The 22,629-nt window shown below is 40.9% G+C and overlaps 1 protein-coding gene across 1 annotated transcript in view; it reads right to left on the reverse strand.

The window, feature by feature from the left end:
* ROGDI (rogdi atypical leucine zipper) overlaps positions 1–13,464 on the reverse strand; it is a 52,330-nt gene extending 38,866 nt beyond the window's left edge. Inside the window, exon 1 of the mRNA XM_089694090.1 lies at positions 13,350–13,464. Coding sequence (XP_089550216.1) covers positions 13,350–13,397 — 48 coding nt within the window. The 5' untranslated portion in view covers positions 13,398–13,464. The remainder of the gene's footprint in view (positions 1–13,349) is intronic.
* Positions 13,465–22,629: the final 9,165 nt, after the last annotated feature.

The following is a 22,629-nucleotide window of genomic DNA, read 5'->3' on the forward strand; positions in this document are numbered from 1 at the left end:
CGGGGAGACCAGACATAGTGAACGCGGGGTCCGGGGAGACCAGACATAGTGAACGCGGGGTCCGGGGAGACCAGACATAGTGAACGCGGGGTCCGGGGAGACCAGACATAGTGAACGCGGGGTCCGGGGAGACCAGACATAGTGAACGCGGGGTCCGGGGAGATCAGACATAGTGAACGCGGGGTCCGGGGAGATCAGATATAGTGAATGCGGGGTCCGGGGAGATCAGATATAGTGAATGCGGGGTCCGGGGAGATCAGATATAGTGAATGCGGGGTCCGGGGAGATCAGATATAGTGAATGCAGGGTCCGGGGAGATCAGATATAGTGAATGCAGGGTCCGGGGAGACCAGATATAGTGAATGCAGGGTCATAGGTTTAGTAATACTTAAAGTTCCATGCACACAACACTGGTAACAGCATTTTTAAGTAGCCATTTAGGAGTGTTTGCGTTTTATTAGAGTTTTTACAGTACATGTAGAGGAAAAAAACAAAAAAAAGCTAGAAAATAAAAACACCTGTTAGGAACATCTAGTGTCTGTTGGAAAAATGCTCCACAAACAATTTTTTTTTTGCTGATCCTAGATGACAAGGCTCAAAAAATGCCAATAGCCTAAAGCAGAGTGCATGGACACATATGATAACACTATTTAGCTTGTAAGAGAAGAAAAAAAATAAAATAAAGGGCTAATAACAGCTTCTAGGAGCTTAAAAAAAATGCTAGTGTGCATGGAGCCTAACTTGAAAGCAACAAAGCAAACAAAAACACTACACACCACCTCCTCCCCCTCCCCCTCCCCACAGTAATCTAGGATAGGACAGCTTCAACCATTATCTTTTAAGAGAGGAAAATATACATAGACTACAGCAACTGTCTTTCAGAAGAAAGGGTCACTATCATGGCATAAATCTACACTGTCCTCTCAATATTATCACTGATCTCAAACTGCCATTGTACACAAGGCCAACATAATAATGAATTGTGAATCTCTCCTGTATTTTAGGGTTTATTAAAATGTAACCGTTTAAGGAGAACATTAAATTGGTGGCCTTGGTCCTGCTATAAACAGCTTTACTGCCTCTGTTTAGGCTCCATGCACACTGGCATTTTTTTTTGAATGCTCAAAAAAAAAAAAAAAAAAACCCCACACACAACACACTGGTAAAATCATTTTTTTAGTAATGCTTTAGTAGCATTCAGAAGTTTTTAGGAGCATTAGCTTGTATTATCAGTTTTTACAGCACATGTAGAGGGAAAAAAAAAAAAAAAAAAAAAAAAAAAAAACCACTTGTTAGGAGCTTTTTGGCATTTTTTTTTTCTGCTGGAAAAATGCTTCAAGAACAGTTTTTTTTTTCCTGCTCCTAGACACGGAATCTAAAAAAAAAAGAAGCCAATAGCCTACAGTAGTGTGCATGGACACATAGGATAACACCATTTAGTTTCTAGAAGCAGAAAAAAAAATGCTTCTAGGAGCGTAGAAAAAAAAAAAAAAAAAACCAAAAAACGCTAAATGTGCATGGAGCCTTAACATCCTTTGTGAACTCCTAAACCTCTCCTTTTCCCCTTCGCACTTTCATTTTTTTGGAAAAAGCAGGGCACATTAATTGCTGACATGTGTACTGCTCTGTCCATAGTCCATTTTGGGAGCAAGCAAGAGGGTGGCTATGTCCCTACAGTAGCAGGACCACTAACATAGCTAGCCTCCCTCTAACAGGAAGCTAAATCATAGGAGCAAAATAAATAAATGGAATTTGAGATTTGGAGGAGGCAGTGAGCCATAGAAGGTACTTTGAGTTAAAGTAGTTTTTTTTATTTTTGTTTTTAATTCTCAGCTGGTGATCTGGCCAGTAAGTCTGTTTTTCAACAGAACAAGCTGTCCTGCAGATGAAGCAGTTAGAGGGCAGAGACAAAGCATTTACCACTTACTTCGGTGCTAACAATAGTAAGCTTTTATTCTTGTATGTAAAAACCTTTATCCAAAATGGAATAAAAAACAAAAAAAAAAAAGAAAAGAAAAAGGGAAAAAAAACCACAACACTTTAATATAACTTCTTAAAAAGGGTTAGCTGGAGTTCAGCTTCAATTTGTTAGTGTATCTAAATCTGCTAGTACACCTACATTCCCCTCTCCCCAGACTGACAATGCTGCTGTCCAGGTGTCTCTGTTGCTCTTCCATTCAGTGTAGACACAAATACAGGGAGGTGTGTTACTGGCCATGTCCTGCTTGGCTATGGGACATGAAGTGAAGGGAAATATCCGCAATGAGACACAGATGGCAAAATAAAAATCTGACAGAGGTTATAATTCTCCCTTACTGTTTAAAATAATAAAAGTAGAACTATAGTCAATTCGTTTTTTCTTTTTTTTTCTTCAAAGTACATTTTTCAGCCTAGATTCACTACAGGTTTGTGAGAGATCACAGGCTGAACTAATGAAAGCAAATGTCCATCAATGCGGTGCCTGACTGAGTGCCGTGTAGTGTAGAGGCTTCATATATGAGCAGCCACAACTGTAGTTGTCAACACCCAAGTGCATTTGTGTTTACAGGTTCCTGGGTGGTGCACAACTGTCACCATAACGATGATTGTTCAATAAATGGAAGTTCGATATTACAGGTACTTTAAATAGAACCAGCAATTATGCAGCGCTTTACATATATATTGTACATTCCCATCAGTCCCTAACCCAAAACGAGCCTATAATCCAATGTCCCTAACTCACATTCATACATACTAGGGACAATTTAGACAGGATCCAATTAACCTACAAGCATGGCTTTGGATGGCGAGAGGAAACCGGAGTATCCGGAGGAAACCCATGCAGGCACAGGGAGAACATGCAAACTCCAGGCAGGTGGTGCCGTGACTGGGATTTGAACCAACGACCCGAGTACTGCCAGGTGGAAGTGCTAACCATTTAGTCACTGTGCTGCCCTTGAAATAAATAAAAGGGTTCTATGCACTTGTGCTGCGTTACACGTACCAGGGGTGGTATTCTGGGTGGGACCATAGAAGGGGACAATTTTATTCCGTGGTCCTTACTCCAGGGAGAACCCTGGTCTCTGCTGAATACTAAAGTCAAACCAGACACACCCTGAAAGCATTCCTGTTCTGGAACAAAGGTGCTATTGAAGTATATAGGTCAGGCATAAAATTCACCATAAAAGTAAAATTGCACGGACAATTTGATGTGGACATTAAGTTGTGGTGGCGGAGGATGCCAAAGAAGAAGACTCTGGGAAATGCTGAAGGTGTGCCAACATAGGTTTTCCAAAGGAAGAAAAAAAGGAAAAAGAAAAAAAAAGGAAAAAGAAAAAAAAAGGAAAAGGAAAAAGAAAAAAAAAAGGAAAAAAAGGAAAAGGAAAAAGAAAAAAAAAGGAAAAAGAAAAAAAAGGAAAAGGAAAAAGAAAAAAAAAAGGAAAAAAAGGAAAAGGAAAAAGAAAAAAAAAGGAAAAAGAAAAAAAGGAAAAAAAAAGGAAAAGAAAGGAAAAAAGAAAAGGAAAAAAGAAAAAAAGGAAAAAAAAAGGAAAAGAAAGGAAAAAAGAAAAGGAAAAAAGAAAAGGAAAAAAGAAAAGGAAAAAAGAAAAGGAAAAAAGAAAAGGAAAAAAGAAAAGGAAAAAAGAAAAGGAAAAAAGAGAAAAAAGAAAAAAAGATTTTTCAGGGAAAGAAAAAAGGCACATCCATGCTGTATGAAGGGAGCTCTGTGTTTTACCAACACCGAGCTGTCCCCCGTCATCCACTCCGCCAATCAGCAGGTCTCGGCCATAAATCACTGGCCAGGATCTGCCGATTGGCATGTGCTGGAGCAAATGGCAGCCCAACTGGGGCGGCAGGCGCACCACGCCCCCTACCCGGAAGAGCCAGATCATATTCTAGGTACGTGATCCAGTGTACCAATGTACGTCGGTGGTCTGCAAGTGGTTAATGTATTAGTCACTGCACATATTAAAGAGAAAACCAGAAATCATTGGTTAAAATTAACCACTTAACCCGTTCTCACATAAATTTCCATAACGAACATCTCACTGACCAACAAATACATTCAACTGTCCATTAGAATGTCATTCGAACACCAACCTCAAATACTATATATTGGTTAGCACGTTTTGAGGCAACAACCCTTCATCAGAGCCAACTCTAAGTATCCTTACACTTTAAGTAGGCAAAGCTTTTCTGAGTACAACATAGTTAGTCTGGCTGAGACGCTGAGAGACACACACACACACGCACACGCGACAAAAGCCAACCAGTTCAGCCATAAGAGGTAATCGGATATTCCCTGGGTCAACTTTACCTACAAAATGTTAGTATCTAGTTATATTCTGTGTATCCAAGAAAGAATCCAGGACTTACTGAAGCAATGAAATGTAATAGCAAGGCCAACTCACCATGAATGAAGCCTTATTCTGCATCTACCAATAATGGATTTTGGGTGGACTAACCTTTTAAGCTAAGAAAAGCCTTTAGTAGGGTATAGCCTCTCTCTCAAAAAACAAAAAAAAAACCCCACACACCACTGTTTATTGTATTGTAGAATTCAGTAGCCATTTTTTTTCCTCCATCAGCCTGTTCACTCTGGCTAGCTCTGGTCTCTTAGCAGCTGTTGTAGGTATACATTTCATCCCCGCCTAGCCTCATCACCACGAAAACAAAACCTCAATGTACTCCAGTGCAGCAATCAGCAGTATTATGGCTACTGAAATGCAAGTTTTGTTTTTTTTTTTGTTTGTTTGTTTTTTTTATTTACAGTTGTGGCCAAAATTATTCAACCCCCAATGCTGTAAAGGGGTTTAGGGACTATAGTGTACATTTGGAATTGTATTCAGAATCAAATCCTACAAGGACGTTGTAACTACCCAAATGCAACTAAAATGACATCAATTGTTTATGTAATACAGTAGTAAATGGTTCTTATGTGGTTTCTTCATTGCCACAATTATTCAACCCCTTAAAGACTACCACTCTGAAGAACAGAGGTTCATACAGGTGCTTTCCATCAGGTATTGAAAACACCTGTGGATGTCACCGAGCAGCAATCAAGCATAATAAGCACCAATTAGGCAGCTTTAAAATGACTGTGATACTCAGCTCCTTCTAGACATTTACTGGTGTGGTTACAAACATGGTGAAGGCAAGAGAATGGTCCAGGAAGACAAGAGAAGAGGTGATTTCTCTTCACAGGAAGGGCAATGGCTATAAGAAGATTGCAAAGATGTTAAACATACCAAGAGACACCTTAGGAAGCATCATTCGCAAATTCAAGGCAAAGGGCACTGTTGAAACGCTACCTGGTCGTGGCAGAAAGAAGATGCTGACTTCGACTGCTGTGCGCTACCTGAAGCGTAGAGTGGAGAGAAGTCCCCGTGTGACTGCTGAGGAACTGAGAAAAGATTTGTCAGATGTGGGTACAGAAGTTTCAGCCCAGACAATAAGACGCACACTGCGTAATGAAGGCCTCCGTGCCAGAACTCCCAGGCGTACCCCCTTGCTGTCTCCAAAGAATAAGAAGAGTCGACTGCAGTATGCCAAAAGCCATGTGGACAAACCACAAAAGTTGTGGGATAGTGTTCTGTGGACTGATGAAACAAAATTAGAACTGTTTGGGCCCATGGATCAACGCTATGTTTGGAGGAGGAAGAACAAGGCCTATGATGAAAAGAACACCTTGCCTACTGTGAAGCATGGTGGAGGGTCAATCATGCTTTGGGGCTGTTTTGCTTCTGCAGGTACAGGGAAGCTTCAGCGTGTGCAAGGTACCATGAATTCTCTTCAGTACCAGGAGATATTGGATGGAAACGTGATGCAGTCCGTCACACACCTGAGGCTTGGGAGACGTTGGACCTTTCAACAGGACAATGATCCCAAGCATACCTCCAAGTCCACTAGAGCATGGTTGCAGAGGAAAGGCTGGAACATTTTGGAGTGGCCATCGCAGTCACCAGACTTAAATCCGATTGAGAACCTCTGGTGGGACTTAAAGAAAGCAGTTGCAGTGCGCAAGCCTAAGAATGTGACTGAACTGGAGGCCTTTGCCCATGAAGAATGGGCGAAGATACCCGTAGATCGCTGCAAGACACTTGTGTCAAGCTATGCTTCACGTTTAAAAGCTGTTATAACTGTAAAAGGATGCTGTACTAAGTACTAAGATTGAATGTCACTTGGGGGTTGAATAAAACTGATAATGCTGTGAGCACAGAAAAGACATTTGTGGTTATTTCATTATAACTGTTATGTTATATTTGTCTGACCTACAAGTGCCTCTTTAATGTAAATGTAAGCAAGATGACTGAATGATCAAAAGCAATGTCAAACTGGCCAAAACACTCAATTTCAGTGGGGGTTGAATAATTTTGGCCACAACTGTAGGTGTTAGCTGGAGATACGCAAGAGTAGAAAAGAATCAACATATCCCTAGATGAAGGGACTCCGGGTCGTTGTGCACTTAACACATTACCCGCCCCAGTGACACAGAAATTAGGCTTTCATCTTGTACCATGTGAGTACTTATGAATTTATTTTTTAATGCAGTAGTCTATACCAGTGTTTTCCAACCTTTTTTTTTTTTAAGTCAAGGCACCTTTTAAAAATTAAGGGCAGTCTTGAGGCACCCCATTCTAAAATAGGGTGCTTCAAGACTGTCCATAATTTTAAGAGGGCACCCCATTCTAAAATATGAGAAACTATTCGAATAGTTTTTAGAATGCAGCAACATCCACACTTGTAGGACACCCAACATTAGAGGGGATTTATTAACTAAAAAGGCAGGCCTGTCCACCCCCACTGGCTTTTATAGAATTTTTGGGCAATTTTTAGACATTTTGCCAAGGCACCCCCTGAAGAAACCTCAAGGCATCCTAGGGTGCCTGGGCACCCTGGTTGAGATAGGCTGGTCTATACACCAATACTAGAGGAACTGCAACACTTATTTAACCAAAAATTGTGGAGCAATATTTTCTTGAGAGATGGCTTACCTTTGTCATCGGGCAGAGGTTTCCAAACTTTTCAGTACAAGGGCCACATTGTATAATTTAGAAAGATCTATCCAGCAGAATCTACCCTTACACCAGGGTCCCCATCAGAACCTAACCTCATATCATAGCCCCCCCCCGTATGTCAGGGTTCCGATCAGAGTACCCCCGACATCAAGGCCTCAGTCAGAAGTGGACACCAACTGATCTGAATCCTCAGTCTGTGCATAGAGTCTGAGGTTACCCCACAGTCTCCACCAAGGTTCCAAAAGGACAAAATTCCAGGAGAACTTCCTACTTCTGATTCGTTGTCCCAGATCAGGAATTGCTGGTGCAAACACCATCGCTTCATTTCTGAAGCACTTAGAGCCACCCCCAAAATACTGCACTGCGAATCAATGGTTGTGCTGTAATGGTAACCAAGAACTTTGCAGACTTTTTTCTGCCCCAAGAATTACCAAAATGCCTGGACATAAAAGGGCTCTCAGAAGACTATGCCACCTGTGGTGTTTGGGTCCAACTTGAAACAGGAAACCATCAACGATCCACCGATCAATAATATAATGCACTTTAGTCTGGGTTGGGGGGATTAGTAGACATGTGCATGTCGGAAATCTTTTGTTTAGTTTGCATTTTTTCCATTGAAGGATTTTGTTTCGTCATATTTGTTGACCTGATTCGTTTTTGGAATTCGATTGATATTGTCGGCATTAGTTTTGTATATTCGTTAGTTCGGGTGGTTTTGAAAAATGTTGCAGTTTTCCAAGAAGATTGCTATAGATTCATTACACTATCAAATTGGGTGGATTCAAATTAGTGGGATTTGATATTTTTGGACGCTAGTCCAACCCACCAAGAGAGATGGCATGAGCCGATTGGCGTCACATGCATCCAAATCAAATTCGAAAATGGAATTAATTTCCCTGTGGGCCAAAACTACTATCCCATCATGTGACGTCATCCAAATGCATTTGTTAATTTTGTTATAACTTTTTTTTTTTTTTTTTTAGATTTGTTGACATTTGTTACTATGTCCATTCGGAAATTGGAATGCATCTGAATTCCTGAAAATTAAAATTTCCATCTGAAAAACGAATAAAAAACAAAACAAAAAAAAAAAAACAACGCACGTCCACTGGTTACCAGGGCAAATGAAACCGAGGAAAATGTCTCCTACAGCCTGCAGCACACTGATGACTTCTCAGTTTTATAATAAGAGGTTTTTTTTAAAAAAAAAAAAAACAGTACATTTACAGTGGTCAGTCAGAAATTAATTCATGCAAGTTATATTAAAGTAAAACCATCATGGTGGTCCTTACCTGGACAGCCAATGCGCACCACCATTCCTGCAGATTACTACGGCCTGAATTTCAGAATTCTGCTGGTTCCAGAACAGCTTATGCTCTTCTACGGAATCACCATATTACACAATAGCAAGGCCACAGCCACCTCAGCTGCAACTGCTAAAAGCAGATAAAGAGAAGCAGATGCTGAAATGCTGTTCCAGACTCATACAAAGTGTTTCAAAAAAGGTATTTGTGAGGGTGTTGGACTTCCATTGTATGAATCCAAAAGAAAACAGAAAATAAGCAATCTGGGTGGTACGGTTTTGCTTACGGAATCCGAGGAAGAACTTGATGCCTACTTAAAAAAAAAAAAAAAGCAAGTAACGGCAAGAAAGTCAATCTTTAGATTTTAAAAAATTGTAATCAACAAAAAGGTCACAAATTAAAACAAATACCGTACTTGAAAATGAAAGAATAGTGCAAGTAACCAAGGATTCCAAAACCAAGGAATATGGATTAATGAAAACCTAAAGAATAACTGATGTCAGAGCTGGATTTACCAAGTCCAAGCAAAATTTCTGGAAACACTAGAAGCTGATGAACAGGAATTCAGGAAAACCTGAGTAATGATGCTGATGTCTGAGCTAGAATCGCCAAGTCCAGGCAAAGTTTATGCAGACACTAGAAGCTGATGAACATGGATTCAGGAAAACCTGAGGACCGATATGGACATCAGAGCTGGAATCACCAAGTCCAGGCAAAGTTTATGGAGACACTAGTAGCTGATGAACATGGATTCAGGAAAACCTGAGGAACGATGCTGACATCTGAGCTAGAAATCGCTAAGTCCATGCAAAACATGGAGATACTAGAAACTGAAGAACATGGATTCAGGAAAACCTGAGGAACGATACGGACATCAGTGCTGGAATCGCCAAGACAAAGCAAAGTTTTTGGAGACACTAGAATCTGATGAACATGAATTCAGGAAACCCTGAGGAACAATGCTGATTTCAGAGCTGGAGTTGCCAAGACAAAGCAAAATTTATGGAGACACTAGAAGCTGATGAACATAAACTCAGGAAAACCTGAGGAACGATGCTGACGTCCGAGCTAGAAATCGCCAAGTCCAGGCAATGTTTATGGAGACACTAGTAGCTGATGAACATGGATTCAGGAAAACCTGAGGAACGATACTGACATCAAAGCTGGAGTTGCCAAGACAAAGCAAAATTTATGGAGATGCAAAAAATCTGGTGAAGAACAATCTCCTTCTAAGCCCAGAGAAAAGAATGCTACAAAGTCTGGCATGTTATCAGATATGGTGCAGAAACGTTTTCCCCCGAACTCTAGAAAAGAAGATCACAAGTTGTGAACTGTGCTACGAGAGGATCTTGAAGATCAGCCGGACAGACATGGTCACCAAAGAAGAGTTGCTACAGAGTCTATGAAACAAAATCATGTCTGTTTGAAGGAATATGGAAAGGGCAAATGGCAGCATCATAAGAAACCTCAGCTGGAGAGGAGCCAAGCAAGATTGTGGAAGCAAGGCAAAGAAAGGGAAAAGGGAGAAGATCATGTTGTATGGATGACATCCAAAAAATGTCAGGTGGCTGTGGTGCCAAGCAGTATATTACTCTGGCAAGGATAAATGGAAAGGAGTGGGTTTTGACATTCACCAATGACCACAAGCAGTCATGGTAATAAGAGAAGCCTGTACTGTGCTCATGCTATGACCATGTTGGATCAGATACATATCTACTGGAACCCATCAAAGCTGGTCTTCACCTGCCTAAACTTCGTGGATGGCATCACAAACTAGCAAGTCCTACATCTACTGGAAAAAGCCCAGGATGCATAGACTATGCTGGACGGGGACGGGGACACGGACACGGACACGGACACGGACACACACACACACACACACACACACACACACACACACACACACACACACACACACAAACTGATTGAAGAGATCATTTTAGTCACCGCTGCCATTTGTGCGCAATTTCAGCGCAATTACAGGTGCAATTTCTGAAGACTTCATTTCTGCTTGCGAAGATTTTCAAATTATTTCTTGCAATTTTCATTATATTCTATGTATGTGAACTCACAACAAAACTGCAAGAAAAAAATTCAATAAAAAAAAAAAAATATAATGCAAGAACTACTTTAGAAATCGCGCGTTAAGACACTGACATTCATTAGATGGGATTTCAGGTACGATTTCAATTCGTAAATCGCACCGGTATGACCTGGCACTTAAAAGAATCAAAAAAATCGCTTACGCCCACCATAAAGGTTTCATTTCATGATTGAAAACACAAAATGGATGCAAAAAAAAAAAAAAATTACTGATGGACTCCACTCATTTTATTTCAGGTACTTATATAGTGCTGTCAATGTACTCCGCGCTTTACATATATATTGTAAATTCCCATCAGTCCCTAACCCTCAAGGGGTGTACAATCTAAGGTCCCTAACCCTCAAGGGGTGTACAATCTAAGGTCCCTAACCCTCAAGGGGTGTACAATCTAAGGTCCCTAACCCTCAAGGGGTGTACAATCTAAGGTCCCTAACCCTCAAGGGGTGTACAATCTAAGGTCCCTAACCCTCAGGGGGTGTACAATCTAAGGTCCCTAACCCTCAAGGGGCGTACAATCTAAGGTCCCTAACCCTCAAGGGGCGTACAATCTAAGGTCCCTAACCCTCAAGGGGCGTACAATCTAAGCTCCCTAACCCTCAGGGGGTGTACAATCTAAGCTCCCTAACCCTCAGGGGGTGTACAATCTAAGCTCCCTAACCCTCAAGGGGTGTACAATCTAAGGTCCCTAACCCTCAAGGGGCATACAATCTAAGGTCCCTAACCCTCAAGGGGCGTACAATCTAAGGTCCCTAACCCTCAAGGGGCGTACAATCTAAGGTCCCTAACCCTCAAGGGGCATACAATCTAAGGTCCCTAACCCTCAAGGGGCATACAATCTAAGGTCCCTAACCCTCAAGGGGCATACAATCTAAGGTCCCTAACCCTCAAGGGGCGTACAATCTAAGGTCCCTAACTCACATTCATACACATATTAGGGACAATTTAGACAGGATCCAATTCACCTACCAGCATGTCTTTGGAGTGTGGGAGGAAACCCGGAGTACCCGGAGGAAACCCACACAGTCACAGGGAGAACATGCAAACTCCAGGCAGGTGGTGCTGTGGTTGGGATTCGAACCAACGACCCGAGTACTGCCAGGCGAAAGTGCTAACCATTTAGCCACTGTGCTGCCCATTGTTTGACCTTCAAAGTTATTTGAAAAGTCAAAAACACTATTTCTCGGTGTAATCAGCTGGTACCTACAATAGGTTCTCAGAAACTTAGTACAGGCTCTGCATACAAGCGGAAAAAAAAAAAAACCCAGCTGATCAGCATCGCCCTTCATCAGTCCAAGCATTTTCCACCCTCGAATTGCATGCGGTTTGACCTCTCTGGCTAAACTGATCAGTCTAATGATCATATCGATACAGGCGGCGTTCAAAGCGATTCGCACTAAGGCTAGGTGCGCACCTATGCAGGTTGCGTTTGAGCCATTTCTGCACTGCATTTTGCGCTTTTTGTTTTTTTCCCATTTTTTTTCCTTGTTGCTAGGCAGATTTAAAATGGAAAACACAGCAAAAAGGCACTACATGCTTTTCTGCAGCGTTTGTATTGACGTCTATCGAACCAAAAACGCAACTTTGTACATTCCAAAAAGTCCCTGACCCTTTCCAAAAAAAAAAAAAAAAAAAACACACCGGGTGAAAAGGCGCTGAGTGAACGTGTCCCATAGGAAATCATGCTACATGGACTGTACTGCGTTTCTGCAAAACGCTTAGGTGTGAACCTGGGGTAACAAAAAAAAAATTCACCTGGAAACTCTGGTCACTTTCAGTGTAGGAATGCAAACAAAACTGAATGTGATGGTTTCAGAATAGATGACTTGGTCCAGGAACAACATGACTGGAATGTTCCAACCCAATCGCTTCCACCTTGGATCCAGCAAAATAGGTCGAAGGCAATCATCACAACGGTTGCAAAAAAAAAAAAAAAAAAAAAAAAAAGGGAAGGAAGCGGAGATATTTGGGCAATACAGTGGCTAAGTGGTTAGCACTTCCATCTAGCAGCACTGGGGCAGTCCATTCGAATCTCAACCAGAACACAACCTGCCTGGAGTCTGCATGTTCTCCCTGTGCCTGTGTGGGCTTCCTCCCTGTACACTCCAATGACATGCTGGTAGGTAAATCGGCCCCAGTATGTGTGGCGGAGCGCTAGGGACCTCAGACTGTAAGGACAGGGAGGCAGGGACTGAGCTGAATGTACAGGAGGTGTGAAGAGCAACAGAATTGTCAGAGCTGTACACAGCAAACACATGTAATGACTAATTGTACAATCCGGGGACCAATCCTTTCATGTCAGATATCATCAATAAGTGTATGACCATCATCACAGTACATACAACGGGGTAACCCCCCCCATCACAGTACATACAACGGGGTGACCGACCCCATCATCACAGTACATACAACGGGGTAACCCCCCCCACCATCACAGTACATACAACTGGGTAACCCCCCCCCCCACCATCACAGTACATACAACGGGGTAACCCCCCCCCACCATCACAGTACATACAACGGGGTAACCCCCCCCCCCACCATCACAGTACATACAACGGGGTAACCCCCCCCCACCATCACAGTACATACAACGGGGTAACCCCCCCCCCACCATCACAGTACATACAACGGGGTAACCCCCCCCCACCATCATAGTACATACAACGGGGTAACCCCCACCATCACAGTACATACAACGGGGTAACCCCCACCATCACAGTACATACAACGGGGTAACCCCCCCCACCATCACAGTACATACAACGGGGTGACCCCCCCATCACAGTACATACAATGGGGTAACCCCCCCACCATCACAGTACATACAACGGGGTGACCCCCCACCATCACAGTACATACAATGGGGTAACCCCCCACCATCACAAGGGGGTCCCCCCATCTATCCCTCCATCACATGACCTCCCCTCCCCCCGATCGGTGACTCACCAGCACCCCCCTCTCCGCACTGCTGGCCGCAGCAGCTGCTGTCGCCATCCTGCAGCTAACCAGGTCACAGCCAAACGATGCAGCCACTGTGCAACACGCCGGAGCTCCGCCCTGCTCCTCCTATTGGACGGATAAAATCCCACCCCTCTCCATGATTGGCCCGTTCTCTTGTCATTGCGCGCTTGTGCCTCGTAGACTGGGGAACTCCGCAGGCGGACATTGGCCGCGTGCTCTCTGGCCGCACCCACCCAGCCATAGAGCCCTGTGATTGGCCGGCTGGAATACCTTCACAATCCTCCCGATACAATGTAACGTTCGATGTTATCGGCTGCATTCCAGGCCAGGTGGGGGCAGCGCATGGCCGGATCGGTGAACTACAAGAGCCAGCAGGGCTGACCAGGCAGGAGTAATGGGCTCAGACATGCAATGCCAGCCTCGTAATGATCAAAATGAAGACTAGAATGTAATGTGTTACAGCGTTGGCTGCATTAGTTTTCATTTTTCAGCTTTTTTTTTTCATTATTTGCGCCTGTTGATCCTGCCAATAACTCATTTCCTGCCCAAGCGTGACAACACTCACTGTACTGGATCTATGGAGGATCAGTGTTGTCACCCTGGGACAGAACTATACAGCACCCCCCATATCGGTTTCATTTCTCGTTTCCTTACACCTGACTACACTCAATGTGTACAATCCCAAGCTTTCTAAGGCAGGCCATAGACGGGTCGTTTATCTGCCGAATTGCTGACCGATAAAAAAAAACGGTCGTTGCCATTGTTGCCACCAATTTTCGCGGATTTTCCAGCATGACCGATAAAAATAAACGAGAAGATCCGAGAAAAACGGGCAACAGGCTGGCCCCACTGACGGCGTGAATATTGAAAATTCGACCGATAAACGACCCGTCTATGGCCTGCATTAGGCTCCATGTACACGTGACGTTTCTGAATGATGGAAAATGACGGAAAACGTAGGTTAAAAAACATCCGTTTAGCCGCAATTAGGGCTCATGTACACTGCAGCTGATAAACCGACGTTCAGGAGATGTTCAGCTTTTTTTTCAGCAACCCCTGAACTCCCCCTAATGTTCTCCTATGTATCCATGTACACATCGTCCTTTACAGGTGAGTTTTGAGTTTACAGCTGTTTTTTGGAACGCAACAAACTTGCGTTCAGGAGTCGATTTTATCAGTGTTTCAAACGCCAAACGCTTGTAAACGCAGCAAATTGCGTTTATAAGCGTTTGCATTTGAAATTTTTTTTAACTCTTCCAGTTCCCGATGCTGTCCAGAGCCTTTCTTCATCATGAAAAATGCATGCAAAGCGTTTTCAAGGTACTCAGATGGACAAAACACTGAACACAGGATGTTCCTACCAAGCTTGTCACACCTTGTAATGACCAATTTACACCTCAGACCTCTCCCACCCTTGGAAGCAAATGATATGTTAATGATCATTCACACCTCAGATCTCTCCCGCCCTTGGAAGCAAATTATATGTTAATGACCATTCACACCTCAGACCTCTCTCACCATTGGAAACAAATATGTTAATGACCATTCACACCTCAGACCTCTCCCACCCTTGGAAGCAAATTATATGTTAATGACCATTCACACCTCAGACCTCTCCCACCCTTGGAAGCAAATGATATGTTAATGACCATTCACACCTCAGACCTCTCCCACCCTTGGGAACAAATGATATGTTAATGAACATTCACACCTCAGACCTCTCCCACCCTTGGGAACAAATGATATGTTAATGAACATTCACACCTCAGACCTCTCCCACCCTTGGAAACAAATGATATGTTAATGACCATTCACACCTCAGATTCCTCATGAAGACCCCCTGCCAGGTGACCTTAATGACTCCCTCCATCAGACACCTTTCCCACCCTTGGAAACAAAAGAAATGTTAATGAGCAACTCACACCTAAGCTAATCTCAACATATACTGCTGTCTCTGCTTCCACTCTCTGTATTTCTCTGAAACAGTCTGAAATAGTTAATAATTTACCACTTTCCAGTGCATTCTGGGCATTTGGTGCTGAAAAAGGTGCTGGGGTTTCTTTGGCATGGGCTGCCCTGTGTGAAAAATGAAAACGCATGTGAAATGCACACATGATGCACTCGGGACGCTAGATGTGATTGGGGCCTAATTATCTCTCTTCAAACATATACGCAATCGCCCCACGCACGGACGGTGGTTTTGATTCCATAGATTTCAATGGGAGCATTTATGGATGTACCATATGCGCATTTTCCTGCATTTTTACCCCTGAAGCTCTCCTTCTACAGGATTGCTCTCCTTCCCTTACCTTGAAGTTCTCCATTTCCAAGATTTCTGGCAGGATCAGCAGGGACATATTAAACAACACGTGGAAGCTGGGTATATTTAAAGTGTTCTTAAACCCACAGCAGTGAAATCAATCTGTATATGCAGTAAAGCGTACTTGTGATACGCACTGTGGAACCGAAGGCCGGCCATACATGGGTCAAAATTAGACCGCTTTTTCGTCTGAGAATCAGACCTAAGAATAATTGGTCGATTTTCGCTCTGTTAGTGGTAGAGATGAGCGAATTATTCAAAAATTCGATTCGGCTGATTCGCCGAATTTGCGGGAGAAATTTGATTCGATGCAAATTTATTCGCCGCGAATTTAACTTATTAAAAGGGTTTCTAGGCTTCAGAGAGCCTTTATATTAGTGCAGAACACTGTACCTTTAATTTAAATGCCCTTGGAGTCTGCTGGGGAAGAGAAATAATACTGACAGTCAGTATGACATGCAGATGAGTGCCGTCGATCTTAGAATCACCGCACACTTCACTCATTTGGGCAGTCACGGGGCACGACGACGAAGAAGAAGAAGAAGAAGAAGGAGGAAAAGAAGAAGAAGAAGAAGAAGAAGAAGAAGAAGAAGAAGAAGGAGGAAAAGAAGAAGAAGAAGGAGGAAAAGAAGAAGAAGAAGGAGGAAAAGAAGAAGAAGAAGAAGAAGAAGAAGAAGGAGGAAAAGAAGAAGAAGAAGAAGAAGAAGAAGAAGAAGGAGGAAAAGAAGAAGAAGAAGAAGAAGAAGAAGAAGGAGGAAAAGAAGAAGAAGAAGAAGAAGAAGAAGAAGAAGAAGAAGAAGGAGGAAAAGAAGAAGAAGAAGAAGAAGAAGAAGAAGAAGAAGAAGAAGGAGGAAAAGAAGAAGAAGAAGAAGAAGAAGAAGAAGAAGAAGAAGAAGAAGAAGGAGGAAAAGAAGAAGAAGAAGAAGAAGAAGAAGAAGAAGAAGGAGGAAAAGAAGAAGAAGAAGAAGAAGAAGAAGAAGGAGGAAAAGAAGAAGAAGAAGAAGAAGAAGAAGAAGAAGAAGAAGAAGGAGGAAAAGAAGAAGAAGAAGAAGAAGAAGAAGAAGAAGAAGAAGGAGGAAAAGAAGAAGAAGAAGAAGAAGAAGAAGAAGAAGGAGGAAAAGAAGAAGAAGAAGAAGAAGAAGAAGGAGGAAAAGAAGAAGAAGAAGAAGAAGAAGAAGGAGGAAAAGAAGAAGAAGAAGAAGAAGAAGAAGAAGGAGGAAAAGAAGAAGAAGAAGAAGAAGAAGAAGAAGGAGGAAAAGAAGAAGAGGAAGAAGAAGAAGGAGGAAAAGAAGAAGAAGAAGAAGAAGAAGAAGGAGGAAAAGAAGAAGAAGAAGAAGAAGAAGAAGGAGGAAAAGAAGAAGAAGAAGAAGAAGAAGAAGGAGGAAAAGAAGAAGAAGAAGAAGAAGAAGAAGGAGGAAAAGAAGAAGAAGAAGAAGAAGAAGAAGAAGGAAAAGAAGAAGAAGGAAAAGAAGAAGAAGGAAAAGAAGAAGAAGGAAAAGAAGAAGAAGGAAAAGAAGAAGAAGGAAAAGAAGAAGAAGGAAAAGAAGAAGAAGGAAAAGAAGAAGAAGGAAAAGAAGAAGAAGGAAAAGAAGAAGAAGGAAAAGAAGAAGAAGGAAAAGAAGAAGAAGAAGAAGAAGAAGAAGAAGAAGAAGAAGAAGAAGAAGAAGAAGAAGAAGAAGAAGAAGAAGAAGAAGAAGAAGAAGAAGAAGAAGAAGAAGAAGAAGAAGGAGGAAAAGAAGAAGAAGAAGAAGAAGAAGAAGGAAAAGAAGAAGAAGAAGAAGAAGGAAAAGAAGAAGAAGAAGAAGAAGAAGAAGAAGGAAAAGAAGAAGGAAAAGAAGAAGAAGAAGGAAAAGAAGAAGGAAAAGAAGAAGAAGAAGGAAAAGAAGAAGAAGAAGGAAAAGAAGAAGAAGAAGAAGAAGAAGAAGGAAAAGAAGAAGAAGAAGAAGAAGAAGAAGGAAAAGAAGAAGAAGGAAAAGAAGAAGAAGAAGAAGAAGGAAAAGAAGAAGAAGAAGAAGAAGAAGAAGAAGAAGGAAAAGAAGAAGAAGAAGAAGAAGAAGAAGAAGAAGGAAAAGAAGAAGAAGAAGAAGAAGAAGGAAAAGAAGAAGAAGAAGAAGAAGGAAAAGAAGAAGAAGAAGAAGAAGAAGAAGAAGAAGGAAAAGAAGAAGAAGAAGAAGAAGAAGAAGAAGAAGGAAAAGAAGAAGAAGAAGAAGAAGAAGGAAAAGAAGAAGAAGAAGAAGAAGAAGGAAAAGAAGAAGAAGAAGAAGAAGAAGAAGAAGAAGGAAAAGAAGAAGAAGAAGAAGAAGAAGGAAAAGAAGAAGAAGAAGAAGAAGAAGAAGGAAAAGAAGAAGAAGAAGAAGAAGAAGAAGAAGGAAAAGAAGAAGAAGAAGAAGAAGAAGAAGAAGGAAAAGAAGAAGAAGAAGAAGAAGAAGAAGGAAAAGAAGAAGAAGAAGAAGAAGAAGAAGGAAAAGAAGAAGAAGAAGAAGAAGGAAAAGAAGAAGAAGAAGAAGGAAAAGAAGAAGAAGAAGAAGAAGAAGAAGGAAAAGAAGAAGAAGAAGAAGAAGGAAAAGAAGAAGAAGAAGAAGGAAAAGAAGAAGAAGAAGAAGAAGGAAAAGAAGGAAAAGAAGGAAAAGAAGGAAAAGAAGGAAAAGAAGGAAAAGAAGGAAAAGAAGAAGAAGGAAAAGAAGGAAAAGAAGAAGAAGAAGAAGGAAAAGAAGAAGAAGGAAAAGAAGGAAAAGAAGAAGAAGAAGAAGGAAAAGAAGAAGAAGAAGAAGGAAAAGAAGAAGAAGAAGAAGGAAAAGAAGAAGAAGAAGAAGAAGGAAAAGAAGAAGAAGAAGAAGGAAAAGAAGAAGAAGAAGAAGAAGGAAAAGAAGAAGAAGAAGAAGAAGGAAAAGAAGAAGAAGAAGAAGAAGGAAAAGAAGAAGAAGAAGAAGGAAAAGAAGAAGAAGAAGAAGGAAAAGAAGGAGAAGAAGAAGAAGAAGAAGAAGGAAAAGAAGAAGGAAAAGAAGAAGAAGAGGAAGGAAAAGAAGGAAAAGAAGAAGGAAAAGAAGAAGAAGAAGAAGGAAAAGAAGAAGGAAAAGAAGAAGAAGAAGGAAAAGAAGGAAAAGAAGGAAAAGAAGAAGGAAAAGAAGAAGAAGAAGGAGGAAAAGAAGAAGGAAAAGAAGAAGAAGAAGAAGAAGGAGAAGAAGAAGAAGGAGAAGAAGAAGAAGGAGAAGAAGAAGAAGGAGAAGAAGAAGAAGGAGAAGAAGAAGGAGAAGAAGAAGAATGAAAAGAAGAAGAAGAAGAATGAAAAGAAGAAGAAGAAGAATAATGAAAAGAAGAAGAAGAAGAAGAAGAAGAATGAAAAGAAGAAGAAGAAGAAGAAGAAGAAGAATGAAAAGAAGAAGAAGAAGAAGAATGAAAAGAAGAAGAAGAATGAAAAGAAGAAGAAGAAGAAGAATGAAAAGAAGAAGAAGAAGAAGAATGAAAAGAAGAAGAAGAAGAAGAATGAAAAGAAGAAGAAGAAGAAGAATGGAAAGAAGAAGAAGAAGAAGAATGAAAAGAAGAAGAAGAAGAAGAATGAAAAGAAGAAGAAGAATGGAAAGAAGAAGAAGAAGAAGAAGAAGAAGAATGAAAAGAAGAAGAAGAAGAAGAATGAAAAGAAGAAGAAGAAGAAGAATGGAAAGAAGAAGAAGAAGAAGAATGAAAAGAAGAAGAAGAATGGAAAGAAGAAGAAGAAGAAGAATGGAAAGAAGAAGAAGAAGAATGAAAAGAAGAAGAAGAAGAATGAAAAGAAGAAGAAGAAGAATGAAAAGAAGAAGAAGAAGAATGAAAAGAAGAAGAATGAAAAGAAGAAGAAGAAGAAGAAGAATGAAAAGAAGAAGAAGAATGAAAAGAAGAAGAATGAGAAGAATGAAAAGAATGAAAAGAAGAATGAGAAGAAGAATGAAAAGAAGAAGAAGAATGAAAAGAAGAATGAGAAGAATGAAAAGAAGAAGAATGAAAAGAAGAATGAAAAGAAGAATGAAAAGAAGAATGAAAAGAAGAATGAAAAGAAGAATGAAAAGAAGAAGAAGAAGAATGAAAAGAAGAAGAAGAAGAAGAAGAATGAAAAGAAGAAGAAGAATGAAAAGAAGAAGAAGAATGAAAAGAAGAAGAAGAATGAAAAGAATGAAAAGAAGAAGAAGAATGAAAAGAAAAAGAAGAAGAAGAAGAATGAAAAGAAAAAGAAGAAGAAGAAGAATGAAAAGAAGAATGAAAAGAAGAAGAAGAATGAAAAGAAGAATGAAAAGAAGAAGAAGAATGAAAAGAAAAAGAAGAAGAATGAAAAGAAGAATGAGAAGAATGAAAAGAAGAATGAAAAGAAGAATGAAAAGAAGAATGAGAAGAAGAATGAAAAGAAGAAGAATGAAAAGAAGAATAAGAATGAAAAGAAGAATGAAAAGAAGAAGAATGAAAAGAAGAAGAAGAATGAAAAGATGAAAAGAAGAAGAAGAAGAATGAAAAGAAGAAGAATGAAAAGATGAAAATAAGAAGAAGAAGAAGAATGAAAAGAAGAAGAATGAAAAGAAGAAGAAGAAGAATGAAAAGAAGAATGAAAAGAATAAGAATGAAAAGAAGAAGAAGAATGAAAAGAAGAATGAGAAGAAGAAGAAGAATGAAAAGAAGAAGAATGAAAAGAAGAAGAATTCTAGTACAGCAAAAAGTGTATCTGCAGAGAGCTCCGCTATTTCTGACAGTTCTCTGACAGTTCCTTCACATTTACAGCGGTTGAAACATTGTATCTATTTATTTCCGAATAAAAACATCTGTATCCTAAATGGAAACAAATAGATACAATGTTTCAACCGCTGTAAATGAACTGTCAGAACTGTCAGAAATAGCGGAGCTCTCTGCAGTGACACTTTTGCCGGCTGATCGGGAAAAATTCGATTCGTGCACCCGAAGTTTGCTAAAATTCGGATTCGATGCGAATCAAATTTTTCCTGATATTCGAAACGAATTCCACTTCGCCAGGTTCGATTCGCTCATCTCTAGTTAGTGGGGTCAATGGCACCGGCAGATTTTCATGGTTCCAATAGAAAACTTGTGGGGTGACATCAAAAATGCCGTTTCTGAGGCAAAACCAAGAAATAGAGAAGAACTGTGGAATGTGGTCCAATCATCCTGGGCTGGAATACCTGATCACAGGGGCCAGAAGTTGGGTGACTCCATGCAACACAGATGTACAGCAGTTCTCAGAAACAGTGCGACTACAACCAAATATTCATGAAGTCATTCAAAGGAAAGCAAAATCTTCAAACATTTCTCAGTTTATATAGTGAATGTTTGAGTTTGTAAAGAAGAATACAAACACTGCGATTTTTATGAACCGTCTAATATTCACTTTTCTTCAATTTTTGTTTTAGAGGAACAACACAAATGTGATCTATTTTTCTTCGTTTTTATTTGGAGTAGAATGTGTCGTGTTCCCGATGCATTTGTGTGGATGGAAATAAAAGCTATTAGAAGGATTTTGAGCTTTATTCACTTTTTTCAATAGATTGCTATTATTTTGAACACAACTGTACCCCTTACTCATTTATTAAGTTCATGTGGATGAGTGCTGCAGACTTCACTCCCCTTCTTCCCTTTCTGAAGGAGTGGATTTTGTTTTTCTTGATTTTTGTGTGGTGTCACTCCAGGCATCCATAACAGAACCTCAACTTGTATGTATGTTTTGTTTTTTTTTTTTGTTAAATGGAACCCCATGCCATTTTATTTGTGACATTCCCTATTATCCTCTATATCAGATCTAGGATAAGGGTCCACTATAGATAAAGGGAATACCGCACCACTTTATTTACAAACAGTTGCTGACAGAAGCTTTCAGTTGCTAGCCATTTAGGCCTCTTTCATGTAATCATTTAGCCACATTCCAGGAATCAGCGGTTTCTTGCAGCTAGAAAGACAGGTGCAAGCGAAATGGCTGCAGTTTGCATGTAGCTGCACACCATGAGGTCACCTGAGATTAGGGATGGATGTCAGATGTATCCAGGCTAGGACATTTGTCCCTAACTGCAGGTGACCCCTTGGTGTGCAGGTACGTGCGAATAGCAACTACCCGTCATTACTTTTTATAGGCTGAGTAGCCGCTGGTGTTCACATACACCTGGCATGCCAGCTGCTGATCAGGGATACTAACTTGGTGACCGCATGTAAATAAAATAAAAAAAAAATTCCTTATTACATTTTTTTCTTTACATATTGTCACCATTTTTTTTATACACACTGTTCAAATGATTGTTGTTACAGTGATCACCAAGCAATCAGTCATTATGGGCTTCTATTCATGACTACGGTTTACTATTGTGATGCTGTGATTGGTCCACAACTATCACATGGCACAGGGTGCTGTGACTCGCCCAGGTATCATGTGATCACTGGTGACCAAATCACAGATCACACACACATTAGTGAATTCTATTCATGACTACGGTTTACTATTGTGATGCTGTGATTGGTCCACAGCTATCACATGGCACAGGGTGCTGTGACTCGCCCAGGTATCATGTGATCACTGGTGACCAAATCACAGATCACACACACATTAGTGAATTCTATTCATGACTACGGTTTACTATTGTGATGCTGTGATTGGTCCACAGCTATCACATGGCACAGGGTGCTGTGACTCGCCCAGGTATCATGTGATCACTGATGAATAGAATCCACTAATGTGTGTGTGATCTGTGATTTGGTCACCAGTGATCACAATACCTGGGCGAGTTACAGCACCCTGTGATAGCGCTGGACCAATCACAGCATCACAATAGTAAACCATAGTCATAAATAGAATCCACTAATGTGTGTGTGATCTGTGATTTGGTCACGACTACGGTTTACTATTGTGATTCTGTGATTGGTCCACAGCTATCACATGGTACAGGGTGCTGTGACTCGCCCAGGTATCGTGATCACTGGCGACCA

Source organism: Staurois parvus, unplaced genomic scaffold (genome assembly GCF_062004578.1).
Source record: "Staurois parvus isolate SC_StPar_1 unplaced genomic scaffold, SC_StPar_1.0 ptg000649l, whole genome shotgun sequence".
Lineage (NCBI taxonomy): Eukaryota > Metazoa > Chordata > Amphibia > Anura > Ranidae > Staurois > Staurois parvus.